This window comes from Gopherus evgoodei, chromosome 14, assembly GCF_007399415.2.
Source record: "Gopherus evgoodei ecotype Sinaloan lineage chromosome 14, rGopEvg1_v1.p, whole genome shotgun sequence".
Classification (NCBI taxonomy): Eukaryota; Metazoa; Chordata; order Testudines; family Testudinidae; genus Gopherus; species Gopherus evgoodei.
Window position 1 is genome coordinate 33,961,020 of NC_044335.1, and position 14,831 is coordinate 33,975,850.

Sequence of the window (14,831 nt, forward strand, 5' to 3'; positions counted from 1 at the left end):
CTTTGACCTGGTCTTGGGGTTTTCCCACTCTTTGGCATAACTCAGAAGACCGGACATACTTGGCAACGTCCTTGCCCATCCCCTCCCAGTGGAAGGACTTCCCCAACCGGTCCTTGGTTCTGTTCACCCCAGCATGGCCACTGGGATGATCATGGGCGAAGCTTAAGAGCTTCCCCCGGTACTTAGTTGGAACCACCAACTGTTTTTGCGGCTGCCATTCTTCCCGGTGTCCACCAGAAAGAATCTCCTTGTATAAAAGTCCTTGGTTTATAACAAACCGGGATCGATTAGAAGAGCTGAGAGGCGGTGGGGTGCTTCGTGCCGCCGCCCAAGCTTCCTGAAGGCTGTCATCTGCTTCCTGCTCAGTCTGGAACTGTTCCCTTGAGGCTGGAGTCACCAGTTCTTCCTCAGACTGTGGACTTGGGTTTGGTCCCTCTGGAAGCGATGTAGGTGATGGGGTTGTTTCCGTTGCTGGTGAACCGCTCTCCGCTAGTGCACCTGAGGGTATTTCAGGCTCTGGGTGAGCCTTTTGGGTATGGCTGACTGTTGCTTCTGAGATTGTGGAGCACACAGCAAGCAGCAATAACAATGGGGGTATTGGTTTCGCTGAGGTCTGAGCAAGTCAGTAAACTGTGCCAGTGTCCCTTTAAATGTCCAAATGCACATTCTACCACCATTCTGTACTTGCTCAGCCGGTAGTTGAACAGCTCCTGACTCTTGTCCAGGCTGCCTGTGTATGGCTTCATCAAGGGGTAGGTTGGGTCCCCAAGGATAATTATAGACATGTCAACATCCCCAACAGTTATTTTCTGGTCTGGGAAGTAAATCCCTTCCTGCAGCTGTTTAAACAGACCAGAGTTTCTGAAGATGCGAGCATCATGAACCTTTCCCGGCCATCCCATGTTGATGTTGTGATTTACCAGTGCTTGCAACACCATTGAAAACTACCCATTGTGGTTTATGTACTGACTGCCTTGGTGCTCCGGTGCCAAGATAGGGATATGGGTTCTCTTTATCACCCCGTCACAGTTAGAGAATCCCACTGCAGGAAAGCCATCTACTATGACCTGCATATTTCCCAGAGTCACTACCTTTGATAGCATCAGCTCAGTGATTGCATTGGCTACTTGCATGACAGCAAGTAGATTTGCCCACTCCAAATTGATTCCGGACTGGTCGGTAGCTGTCTGGCATTGCAAGCTTTCAGAGGGCTATTGACACTCGCTTGTGAACTGTGAGGGCTGCTCTCATCTTGGTATTCTTGTGCTTCAGGGCAGGGGAAAGCAAGTCATAAAGTTCCATGAAAGTGCCCTTACGCATGCGAAAGTTTCGGAGCCACTGGGAATCATCCCAGACTGGCAACACTATGAGGTGCCACCAGTCTGTGCTTGTTTCCCAGGCCCAGAATCAGCATTCGATGGCATGAACTTTGCCCATTAACACCATGATGTCCACATTGCTGGGGCCTGCAGTTTGAGAGAAGTCCGTGTCCATGTCCTAATCACTCTCATCACCGCGCTGCCATCACCTTCTCACCTGGTTTTTCAGCTTCTGGTTCTGCATAAACTGCATGATAATGCACGAGGTGTTTACAATGCTCATAACTGCTGCGGTGAGCTGAACAGGCTCCATGCTTGCCGTGCTATGGAGACTGCTCTGGCAATCCAGGGAAAAGGGCACAAAATGATTGTCTGCCATTGCTTTCACGGAGGGAGGGTTGAGTGATGACATTTACGCATAACCACAAATTTTGGCCCCATCAGGCATTGGGAGCGCAACCCAGAATTACAATGGGCAGCGGGGACTGCGGGAACTGTGGGATAGCTACCACAGTGCACTGCTCAGAATGTCGACACTTGCCACGGTACTATGGACGTACACTGCCGAATTAATGTGCTTAGTGTGGATGCGTGCACTCCACTTTATACAATCTGTTCCCAAAAATCATCTTCTGTAAAATCAGAATAATTTCATAGTGTAGACATACCCTAAGTATACGGAAAAGTTCTTGAGCTTAGCTCACGATCACTCTAGTGACCATGCTGTGGTGAACAGGACCAAGAACAGTTTGTGGAAATCATTCCACTAGTGGGGATGGGCAAGGACATTTCTACCTATGTCCGGTCTTGTGGAGAAGGTGTGCCAGAGGGTGGGAAAGCCCCAAGACCAGGTCAAGGCCCCTCTCCAGCCACTTCCCATAATTGAGGTTCCATTTCAGCATGTAGCTGTGAATATTCTGGGTCCTTTCCCTGAGAAGACACCCAGCGGAAAGCTGGACATACTGACTTTCATGGATTTTGGCACCCAATGGCCGGAAGCAGTAGCTCTAAGCAACACTAGGACTAAAAGAGGATTCAGGAACTAACTTCCTGGCAGGGACTGTGAAATCTCTTTGGGAAGCTCATGGGGTAAACCACTTGGTTCCCACCCCTTACCACCATTAAAATGAATGGCCTAGTGGAGAAGTTTAATGGGACTTTGGGGGCTATGATACATACATTTGTGAATGAGCACTCCAATGACTGGGCAACAAATCACTCCTCAAGCCAAAACTGCAATAGAAAGGGAGATCAAGGACATGTTACAGATGGGTGTAATCTGCCCCTCTGAGAGTGCATGGGCCTCTCCAGTGGTTCTGGTTCCCAGGAAGATGGGGAAATCTACTTTTGTGTAGACTACTGTAAGCTAAATGCCATAAATTAGCCAGAAAGCTATCCAATGCCACATACAGATAAGCTATTGGAGAAACTAGGACATGCCCAGTTCATCTCCACCTTACACTTAACTAAGGGGTACTGGCAAGTGCCGCTAGATGACCCCACCAAGGAAAAGTCAGCCTTCTTCACCCACGTAGGGCTGTATGAATTTCATGTGCTCCCTTTCCGATTGCAGAATGCACCCGCCACCTTCTAGAGACTGGTATATAACCTTCTGGCTGGATTTGGGGAATTTGCAGTCACCTACCTTGATGATATGGCCATATTCTCAGATTCATGAGCAGAACACTTGGAACACCTCCAGGCTGTCTTCTAGGACAGTAGGATTAACCGTTAAGGCAAAAAAATGTTAAATAGGCCTAAACAGGGTAATGTACCTTTGACACCAGGTGGGTCGAGGAACTATCAACCCCCTACAGACTAAAGTGGATGCTATCCAAAATTGGCCTGTCCTGAAGTCAAAGAAGCAGGTCCAATCCTTCTTGGGCTTGGCCGGGTATTACCGACGATTTGTACCACACTATATGTACATTTGAAGTATGGATTGATGCTTTTTCACACCTTCTCTGTGTCTCCGCTCTCCGAAGAACAACTCCACCTCACAAAGGAAAAGCTTTTCTTCCAATTTTAAAAAGTTCTAGCCGTCTCACTGGGTCTTTTGGTCAGGTGCCCACTCCCTTTCTTTTACCTCGCCAGGGAAACTTTTTAACCCTTTACAGATAAAGCAAGCAGAGAACAGCCACCAAGAGGAACTTTATATATGTGTGGCTGGGTGTCCATAAAAAGGAGTTCCTCCCCACCCCCTTCATTTATCACAGGGTCACAGAGAATTAATTGGGACAGCAAATACATGGTTGGTCTCCAAACTAGAAATCAATTTACCTACCATACAGCTGTGAGATTTATCCACAGTTCCCACCAGTCCCTCCCACACCCCCTCCAATCCCCCAGAAATCCCCAAATAACCCCCCCTATAGCCCCCACCTCCTTCACCTCAGCTTCCCATCCAACTCCACTGTGCTCCTGTTTAATCCCATCCAACCCTGTTGCACCACCCCCAAATAAGCACATCCAACCCCCCTCACTGAGAGGAGCCCCCACAGCAAACCTGTGAGTGAGGAGAGCCAATGTACCGGAGTGGGGATCCGAGTCCAGCCCAACCCCACAGGAGAGGACCCACTGCTGTGGGATGAGTGCAGGGTGAACTCGCTCCCCAGTCCCCCATTCTTCCCTTGCTGAGGCCTCACAGCCACACCAGGCTGGGGTAGAGACAGAGAGAGTGGGGCCTGGCAGTTTTACTGAGCTCCCCCAAAGGGAATCTTCTCCAGCCCGCAGTGCGCTGGCGCTGAATCACCAATCCCCGGCTGGCCTGCTCTGGCCTCTGCTGGGCACCAGCTGTGCTTACAATGATCAGAATGGACTTTTTTCACCTTAAAAGCTACGAATCCCTGAGTTTCTGCCCCACACCTTCCAGAGGAGTGGGTTAATGGGGAAGTGTGACTCTTGCAGGGTGGAGAGAAGGTGTCTGCATGGAGCGGGGCAGGGTTAGGAGTACAGGGACCCTCTTTCTCCTGTCCTTCCATGTGTGAGTAGAAAAGAGCACTGTGTAAACCATGCTGACCTCCTTGGGGCACAGACCATTCCTTCTCCCAAGCTGCGAGGGGTTGTAAGTGCTTTGGAGGATAGCAATAAAATTCATAATGATCTGAACAAACTGGAGAAATGGTCTGAAGTAAATAGAATGCAATTCAATAAGGACAAATGCAAAGTACTCTACATAGGAGGGAACAATCAGTTGCACACATACAGAATGAGAAATTACTGCATAGGAAGGAGGAGAGTTGTAAGCAAGACACGAGAAGTAATTCTTCCACTCTACTCCACATTGATAAGGCCTCAGCTGGAGTATTGTGCCAGTCCTGGGCACCACATTTCAGGAAAGATGGGGACAAACTGGAGAAAGCCTAGAAAAGAGCAACAAAAATGATGAAAGGTCTATGAGGGAAGATTGAAGAAATGAGGTTTGTTTAGTCTGGAGAAGAGAAGACTGAGGGGGAACATGATAAGAGTTTTCAAGTACATCAAAGGTTGTTACAGGAGGAGGGAGAAAAATTGTTCTCCTTAAATGCCAAGGACAGGACAAGAAGAAATGTCTTTAAATTGCAGCAAGGGAGATTTAGGTTGAACATTAGGAAAAACTTCCTATTTGGGTGGTTAAGCACTGGAACAAATTGCACAGGGCAGTTATGGAATCTCCATCATTGGAGGTTTTAAGAGCAGGTTAGACAAACACCTGTCAGGGATGTTCTAGACAATACTTAGTCCTGTCATGAGTGCAGATGACCTCTTGAGGCCCCTTCATTTATCACAGACCGCAATGAAACGGCCCATTTTTCTGGCGATCTCACCCCAGTGCTAAAACTCTCCTGCAGCAACACCAGCCTGATCACCCCGGCTCTTTATACAGTTACCTTCCTAGGTGCACTTTCCCCATTTCTATTAACTTTGATGTCTTATATTTGTGCCATCGGCACCATTCTATGAATCCCATCCACCAGCGGGAGGCAAAAGGCCTTTTCCACCTGTTCCTCTATGTAGCATTGTAGCACTTTACTATGGGACTATAATGCTTTGTTCTTGTCTCTTTCCAGAGAACATAGAAGGAACAGTCTAGGCCCCAAGGAGATCACAGTAGTTTAGACTGTGCTTTTTCTCTACTCATCTGAGCAGGGGCGCTGCAGGGGGAGATAGTCGCAGTTTCACAACCTCTTGTTTGCAGTTCGCTCACCAGATACTTGTTCCTGCCAGTGTCATGCTTCCCCAGGGAGATCAGGGCCTTCATTTTTGAGCCTCATTTTTGAGCCTTCATTTTTTTAAATAAAAGTAGAAATATGTCATCAATATTTAACAATGAGGGCAATTAGTCATTGGAACATCACTGACAATTTTTAAATCAACATGGGATTTGTTCTAAATCAAGATCTGCTTGGGGAATTATTTTGGAGGAAGTTCTATGGCCTGTAGTACACAGGAGGCCAGAATGGATGACCACAGCGGTCCCTTCTGGCCTTGTGATCTGTTAATCCTTTATCTTTCGCCAAAAGCACACCCTGCTCACAACCTGCTCTTTTCTTTCTGCGGTATTGGCATTGAGAGAGAGACAGACTGACAGACAGAATGAGTACTGGTGTGGAGGGAGAAAGATTCAGGAGATGAATTAATGCAAACAGAGATTGTACTTAGATTTCTTTAAGAGAGGTAATTCTGTGGACAAGACTTTCAATTATGGGAGCCCAAAGAATAGCTTCTAAAGTGAGACTTTCCAAGGGACCTAGAGGAGCACTAAATAAGAAAAATAAATGAAAAGGGCTAGACAAAAATGAGCAAGTGAACAAAAAGCCTAAAAGTCCTTTGTCGTTTATGTTTGTCTGCAAATGACCAGCAAGGCAACTATGGCGCATTCGCAGAGTCCTTTCACCAGAAACCCTGAAAACACGAGAGCCTGCTGTGACACATTGTACTTCCAAATAGTGCCCTGTAACCCCCATATTCATCCTTCATAGGTGGTTGTGATATTCCATACAGAGCTGGCCATGTAAGATATCATAAGAAAGGTCATGATCTGCTGAAACCTGTTGTTCTATCCAAACATGTATGTCATTAGTGTGTATGAAACTATGAGATTTTGCTATATTGTTGTCACTGAAATACGTTGTAAGTTTGAGAACCTCTACTGGCAAGTGGGTGTTAACAAGCCACTCATCAACTTTATGACTCAGTTGTACAAGTCCACCACAATGGGGGTGTACTTGATCCCTGTGAGTCAGCAAAGCCCACCAGGACCTGTCTGGGCAACTCTCTTCTAGGCCCCTGAACTAAGGATATAAAACAGGGGACTAGAGCATCATGCTTGGGCCTTTCTCCTCCCTCACCTATGCTGAAAGCAACAAGACTGCTGGAGAGACAGAAGACTTCAACACAGGAGCCTGGTCCCAGGCTTGAGTGAGAGGCCTGTGTATTGTGAACTGTAACATCCAGTGGGCTGAGAAAATTCCTTTTTCTAAATACTGCCTCGTGTAATAAGGTTTAAGATTTAGATTATGCACTTATCTTTTATTTTCTTTGGTAACTATCTCTGACCTTTTAAGCCTACTACTTATAACAACTTAAAATCTATCTTTCTGTAGTTAATAAATCTGTTTTATATTTTACCTAAAACTGTATTTCACTTGAAGTGCTTGGGAAATCTCAACTCAGGGTACAAAGGCTGGTGCATGTCCTGTCCACATTGAGGGAGGGGCGGACTGGGTAATAAACTTACATTGGTCAGGCTTCTGACCAGGGCAAGGTGATACAGCTCTGGGGTACAAGGCTGGGGAGATGCTGGGGAATTGGCTGGTGCCTTTCTCGGTGTGATTCCTGAATGGCTCTGGGAACATTCATGGAAGCTAGTTGGATGTGGGTCTCCACATGCTATTGGACTGAGTGAACATCTAGAGGGGTTTGCTGCTTGTCACTAGCAAAGCATTGTCAGGGACAGCCCAGCTGGAGAGTTAAGGGCGTACAGTGGTACCCCAGTTCCGGGTTGTACTCTGGGGATCCCATCACACATGGACAATCTGGAAACGGTTTAAATTGGGGTTTTTTTTTTGCAACAGTCTGTGCTTCTGTCAACCCAAGTTGGGCTTTTCAAAGAGGCCTGTGGGACTTAGGGGCTAGAGGACAGGTCTACACGTTAAATGCCACATCAGCACAATTTCACCGCTGTAGCACTTAAATGAAGGCACTTCTACACCGATGGGAGAGCTCTCTCTTTAAACTGATTCAGTTGTTTGCCCCCCTACCAAACACCCATTGGGAGGCTTCTCCACAACCTCATCTCTCTGGTGATTAGAAACCAGCTTCAAACTTCCAGCCTGAATTTGCTCACGGCCAGTTCATCTCCATTTGTTCTGGAGCCAACCTTTCCTTTAACTTCAATAGCTCTTCACCATCCCTGGTATTTAACCTCCACCCAATGTATTTAGCCAGAGCACTCTGCTGTCTTTTCACTAGACTAAACAAGACAGCCTCTTCCCGTTTCCTCTCAGAAGATAGGCCTTCCATTCCACGGATCTTCCTAGTAGCTGTTCTCAGCACCCGAGCATAGCCTGGGAAAGGGCAGACATCTCAGTGAAGTCCAGTAGGGATTCTGTTACGCCAGTCTGTGTCCCTGGGAGGCCTCAGATAATATCAGGATGGGCAGGCACCAGTACAAACAGATGGATAGACAGACAATGAAACTATTGCACAATGAAATGTTGCATGGAAGCCAACAGAGACGGGTTCTCCGAACAAAAGTAAAACATTCACACTGGGGAGTCCAGTCAGAGTTAACTAGTGCCTGCTGTTTTCTCCAAGAAACAGCAACTCTCTGCTGTTAATCCCCAGTGTGTTGAGAGGAGGAGGCCCATTAAATATGAGCAGGTTGTAGTAGGAATGAGAACACGCAGGGAAGAGCAGCAGCGCTGCTGCCAACGCGATTCTTCACTTGGCAGAAAGGACGAGGTAGAACAAGCAGGTCTGTTTGCTTTGTACAATCGTTTGTTTCAAACAAAACAAAAGGGTGGAGGAATATCAAGGGGGGAAATGTTCCTGCTGGCTCCTGAACATCTGTGAAGGTTAATTATGTACAAGACACATTCAGCTACAAGGTACGGTGCTTCAGCCAGCGCAGAGTCCCTTTGGCATTTGCCTATAGTTAAATCCTGGAATGTCTCTAACCCGCTGGCTCATCTATCCACCTTGGTCACCATGCAGAGGTCAGGGACCAAACTCAGTGAGGAAGATACACCACTTACCAAAGGGCTGATTTTGCCACTGGTATTTCCCATTATCTATCTATCTATCTATCTATCTATCTATCTATCTATCTATCTATCTATCTATCTAATCTTATTCCCATTCTTTGATAACCTCCCCATCACCTTTCAACTCCCTCCCTCTCCTCTTCTCTGGCATTTGCATCTTGGTTTTCAGTCCCTCAGTCTTTCTTCCCTGAAAGTCATGGCTCCTGCCAAGCTCCCCGCTGCATAGTCTGTGGTCCCCTCTCAAAAACGGCTTCACTGAGCACTTTCATTTAACCCCAAGAGTGCTTTCTTGGGAGTTATTCAGATTCTGTGGTGATGATCCCCAGTATAAGTGCTTGCATAGATAGCTATGGAGGTAGTCATGAAACTGATAGGGAAACCAGTTGATTTTATCCAGGGCAATGTTGTTCAGATAAACTGTCTCTTAAAGACTGGACTCCTGGTGGCATTGACATTGTCACTGCGAGGTCAATGAGAGCCAGGGCTTTCCATAAAGTCCTCATTGAAAGGGTCTCTTCTTTAGCTGGAATCATTCTTTTAAGTCACCTATGTTTCTTCTCCTCCCCAAACTTCACTCGCTAATTGGAAAAGCTGGGTTACATAGTTTGTTCTCTGTTTGTTACCTGACTGGGTTTAAGCTAGCTCTAACTGTCCTAGACTATATGGAGTTTATAAACAGAGCTGGTCAGAAAATGTTTTGGTTTTGTATAGAAATTTTCAACAAAAAATAAAAACCACACAATTTTTGATCATAGTTTACACTGAAAAACTGAAAAACTTGAAAACCCAATTTTTTTGGCATTTTGTCCATTGACAAAAAAATTAAAATATTTTGAGGAAATCACACTTTCTGCCAAAAATCTAATTTTCTGTCAAAATGATTGGTGGAAAACTTCTGACCAGTCCTGTGATAAATGCAGATAGGAGAGTATTTCAGCTCAGAGATTGTGGAAATGGATTAAAACAGCCTCTGTAGATAACCTGTCCCATTCCTGTTCTTTTTCTTCTAAAAACCGTGCGGTTCACGCTTGCTGTCTTGACTCTGTTCAGATGGTATGTTCTCCCAGTTTCCTTTCAGCAAAGTCAGAGGGACTCTTGATTTCTCTTCAGTTCCTTGAACACCTGCCTCTTCCTGCCACTCCTATGAACACGCCTGTGAGTCAGTCCTGGGTTTCTCACAAACCATTGCCTCAAAAATTTCATACAAACCTAAGAATAGCCAGACTGGGTCAGATGAATGGTCTTTCTAGCCCAGTATCCTGTCTTCCAACAGTGGCCAGTGCCAGGTGCCCCAGAGGGAATGAACAGAACAGGGCAATTTATGGAGTGATCCACCCTTTGTTGTCCAATCCTAGCTTCTGGGAGACAGAGGTTTAGGGACACCCAGAGCATGAGGTTTTGTCCCTGACCTTCTGGGTTAATAGCCATTGATGGATCTACCCTGCAGAAATATATCTCTTTCTGTTTTGAACCCAGGCATATTTAGGCCTTCACAACATCCCTCGTCAACGAGTTCCACAGACTGACTATTAGTTGTGTGAAGAAATACTTCCTTATGTTTATTTTAAACCTGCGACCTATTAATTTCATTTGGTGGTCCCTAGTTCTTGAGTTATGAGAAGAGGTAAATAACATTGCCTTATTTACTTTCTCTATACCAGTCATGATTTTATAGACCTCAATCATATACCCCCAAACTCTCTCTTTTCCAAGCTGAGCAGTCCCAGTCTTTTTATTTTCATCCCCCTAATTATCTTTGTTGCCCTTCTCTATACCTTTTCCTTTTCTAATATGTCATTTTTGAGATGGGGCAACCAAAGCTGAACACAGTATTCAAGATGGACAAGTGCAAAGTACTCCACTTAGGAAAGAACAGTCATTTGAGTTCAATCCTTGAGGAGCCGTTTGGGGATTGGTCCTGCTTTGAGTAGGGGGTTGGACTAGATGATCCTGTGAGGTCCCTTCCAACCCTAATAATCTGTGATTCTGTGATTTGCACACATACAAAATGGGAAATGACTGCCTAGGATGGAGTACTCTCGACAGGGATCTGGGGGTCATAGTGAACCACAGGCTAAATATGAGTCAACAGTGTAACACTGAAGCAAAAAAAGTGAATATCCAGCAGGAGTGTTGTAAGCAAGGTATGTGAAGTAATTCTTCTGCTCTACTGCGCACTGATAAGGCCTCAGCTGGAGTATTGTGTCCAGCTCTGGGTGCCACATTTCAGGAAAGATGGGGACAAATTGCAGAAAGTGCAGAGAAGAGCAACAAAAATGATGAAAGGCCTAGAAAACATGGCTATGAAGGAAGATCGAAGAAATTGGGTTTGTCAAGTCTGGATAAGAGAAAATTGAGAGGGGACATGATAACAGTCTGCAAGCACATAAAAGGTTGTTACAAGGAGGAGGGAGAAAAATTGTTCTTAACATCTGAGGATAGGACAAGAAGCAATGGGCTTAAACTGTATCAACAGAGGTTTAATTTGGATTTTAGGAAAAACTTCTTAACTGTTAAGGTGGTTAAACACTGGAATAAATTGCCTAGGGAGGTTGTGGAATCTCCATCATTGGAGTTTTTAAAGAGCAGGTTAGACAAACACCTGTCAGGGATGGTTTAGATGCCCCATGAGTGCAGGGGCCAGGGCGAGATGACCTCTCGAGGTCCCTTCCTGTCTTACGATTTATGATTCTATGTGGGTGTACAATGGAGTGATATAGAGGCAATATGATATTTTGTGTCTTATTATCTTTCCCTTTCCTAATACTCAGTTAGCTTTTTTATCTGCTGCTGCATATTGAGTGGATGTTTTCAGAGAACTAGCCACAGTGAGTCCACAATGATCTCTTCCCTGACTGGTAATAGCTAATTTAGACCGCATCATTTTATACGTATAGTTGGGATTCTGTTCTCCTATGTGCATTACTTTGCATTTATCAACTTTGATTTTCATCTGCCAGTTTGTTGCCCAGTCACACAATTTTGTGAGTTCCCTTTGTAACTCTTTGCAGTTTGCTTTGCTCTTAGCTGTCTTGAGTAGTTTTGTATTGTCTGTGAATTTTGCCACCTCACTGTTTATCCCTTTTTCCAGATCTTTTATGACTGTGCTGGACAGACCTGGTCCAATGAATCCCCACTCCTCTCAGTTTTATAAAGAAATGCAAACTGCTCTAATTATTCTGCCTCTTTTTACTGCTCAGTCATATCTGGGTACAGATTGCACCTGTGGCTGTAGCCAGAAAACAAAACCCCTAAGTGTTTGATTCCATCCAGCTCTGTTGGATTGGGAATAGGACCATTGAGATGGTGGTGGATGCTACCTTCAGCCTGTTTGCTTTTCTCCTGCTTTGTCCTCTTCCCTCCACAGCAATGGAGAACCAGACAGCGGTGAGTGAGTTTGTCCTCCTGGGCCTGAGCCATCTCCTGGTGCTACAGCACCCTCTCTTTGTTCTCTTCCTCCTGCTCTACGTGACCAGCCTGCTGGGTAATGGGGCCATCATAGCTGTGATGTTGGCTGAGCCCCGGCTTCACACCCCCATGTATTTCTTCCTGGGCAACCTCTCCTGCCTGGACATCTTCTACTGCACGGTCACCGTGCCCAAGATGCTGGTCGGCTTCCCCTCGAGGCACCAAACCATCTCCTTTGCTGGCTGCCTGGCCCAGCTCCACTTCTTCCACTTTCTGGGCAGCAGTGAGGCCATGCTGCTGGCTGTCATGGCCTATGATCGCTATGTTGCCATTTGCAACCCGCTGCGCTACAGGCTGGTCATGAGCCCACAGACCTGCTTGCTCCTGGCAGCGGCCACCTGGTCCAGTGGCTTCCTGCATGCCCTGATGCACACAGTCATGACATCACAAGTGAATTTCTGTGGCCCCAATGAAATCCAGCACTTCTTCTGTGACATCAAGCCCCTGCTGAGCCTCGCCTGTAGCAGCACCCACCTCAATTTAACCCTGCTCAACATCGTTACCGGGGGCATTGGCCTGGGTTCCTTTGCCCTCACACTCCTCTCCTACCTCTACATCATCTCCTTCCTTCTCCTGAAGGTCCGCTCCCAGGAAAGCAGGAGAAAGACCTTCTCCACCTGCATCTCCCACCTCATGGTAGTGGCATTGCTCTATGTGCCGGTCATCTTCAATTACATGCTCTCCTCTGCGGGACGCTCCTCTGATAGGGAGATGGTCGCCACCTTCATGTATAGCGTTGTCACCCCAGCCCTGAACCCTCTGATCTACACCCTGAGGAACCAGGAAGTGAAATCTGCTCTGAGGAAAGCACTAAGGAGAAACTGCTTCCTGGAAAAGAATAACTGAAGTAGAGACAATAATCAACCCAACAAAGGGTCTGCCTCTGATATTGTCACGGGGAGTGGGCTGTACAATGTAAGGCACAGTCCTGCATAGGGCACATATTTTAGGGAAACATTAATTACCATTTGTTGTATTATTTACATTACAACCATGCAGGGAAATCACAGGGTAGGGAACCATTCTAAATTGTTCTTGTCATCTCTATCTGCATCACAGCTGTACCAAGCGAAGAGAGCATTGGGAATGACTGAATCATCATTGTTCTAATGGGTTTTTTTTAACACCAGTGTGAATGAAATAGATTGCTGCAAATAGAAGTGAATGGATTTTTGTGCTGGCAAGGAAAAGTTAATTGAAATGTTTATATATATATATATCATATTTGGCGATATTTTCACTGGAGAACTTTGACTGTTCATCAAAAAACTGAACACCCAAAGATCAGAAATATTTTGGTTTTCAGCAACCAAACACCAAAAATATTATTATGAAAACTGCCCAAAACCAAAAAAGTTGGGGGAGAAGAGGGAGGGAGAGATGTTTGACCAATATTTTTTTCAGGGTCTCAGGTTTTGATCAAAATTTGAAAAAAATTGAAAAGAGCAGACTCGTTCTGTGAACAGTTTTGTTTAGTCAAAACTCATTTTTAAATTAAAATAAACAAACTTGATGGAAAAATTTCAATAAAATTTTATTAGCATCCTGTCTGATTTATTATTATTACCATCTCAGGGTGGTAGAAATCTGCAGGTAAATTTGCTGCAGAGCTTTCATTTCAACAGAAGTGGTAAATATTTAGTTTTAAGAAATGTAAAAGTGACAAAAATGGCTATTGCAAATAACCTATAATTGTTTTTTCACGTTGGGTTTGTGCGGATTGGGTTGACCTTATGAGCTCCTCAGAAGCGAAAGATTAAAGGATTGGAGAACGTGCTTTCTAGTCGTGCACTCAGGGGGCTCATTCTATTTATCTTAGCTAAGGGATGGTTAAGGAGTGACGTGATCAGAGTCCATAAGTACCTACATGGAGAACAAATCATTAGTAATGGGCTCTACTGGCTAGTAGACACTGGTGTAACACGATGGAAGTTGAAGCTAGACCAATTCCTAGTGGAAATAAAAAGTGCCCATTTTCACAGTGAGGGTGATTAATCACTGGAAGAATTTAGCAAGGGTTGAGTGACTTCTCCATCAATGACAATTTTTAAATTTCCAAGGGGCTGAAGGAGTGCACTGCCATTGGTGTTCCTGGGACCTTTCCTGAGACAGAGGCTGGCAGTCAATATTTGCTGGTCGCTCTGGACTGCTTCACAAAAGGGCTTGTTGAGGCTTGTACAATAAGAGCTCTAGAGCTGTGGCAACAATTGCGGTCCTAGTGAATGAATTCTTCCCCACATGTGGGATTCCGGATAAGTAACACACAGATCAAGGGACACACTTTGAATACAAAGCATTTCTGCAGATTTGGGAAATTCTAGGGCTCCTCAAAACCTGTCCCACCCCAGCACACCCACATCTGATGGGATGGTGGAAAGGTTCGCTAGGACACCGGGAGCTGAGCAGGCTGCCTTTCTAGAACAGCACCGAAGGGACTGGGGCCAGCATGTCCCATTCCTTCAATGGCTTATAGCAGTGGTCTTCAACCAGGGGTACACGTACACCTGAGGTACACAGAGGCAAAGGCACCAACTTCCTCTCTACCTAGGGGGTGCTCGACCCCCCCTCTGCCCTATGCCCACCCCCACTCCATCTCTTCTTCCAAGTCCCCACTCCTACCCCACTTCCTCCTGCCACTGCTGCACCCCAGCATCACCCCCACTCCACCCCTTCTTCAAGGCTCCATCCCTGCTCCACCCCAGCCCACCCCCACTCCATCTCTTCTTCCAAGGCTCCACCCCTGCCCTGCCTCTTCCTACCCCCACTCTGTCTCCTTCCTGCCTCTTCCCATCCCCTC

The 14,831-nt window shown here is 45.9% G+C and overlaps 1 protein-coding gene across 1 annotated transcript; it reads left to right on the forward strand.

Moving 5' to 3' along the window:
• Window positions 1-11,922: 11,922 nt before the first annotated feature.
• On the forward strand, window positions 11,923-12,880 carry LOC115635227 (olfactory receptor 12D1-like). The gene has a single exon (XM_030533607.1). It carries the CDS (start codon window positions 11,936-11,938, stop codon window positions 12,878-12,880), a length of 945 nt encoding a protein of 314 aa, XP_030389467.1. The 5' UTR covers window positions 11,923-11,935.
• Window positions 12,881-14,831: the final 1,951 nt, after the last annotated feature.

Excerpts from the sequence above, each read along its gene's own strand:
- LOC115635227 (XM_030533607.1), top strand. The coding sequence starts at position 11,936 with ATGGAGAACCAGACAGCGGTGAGTGAGTTTGTCCTCCTGGGCCTGAGC.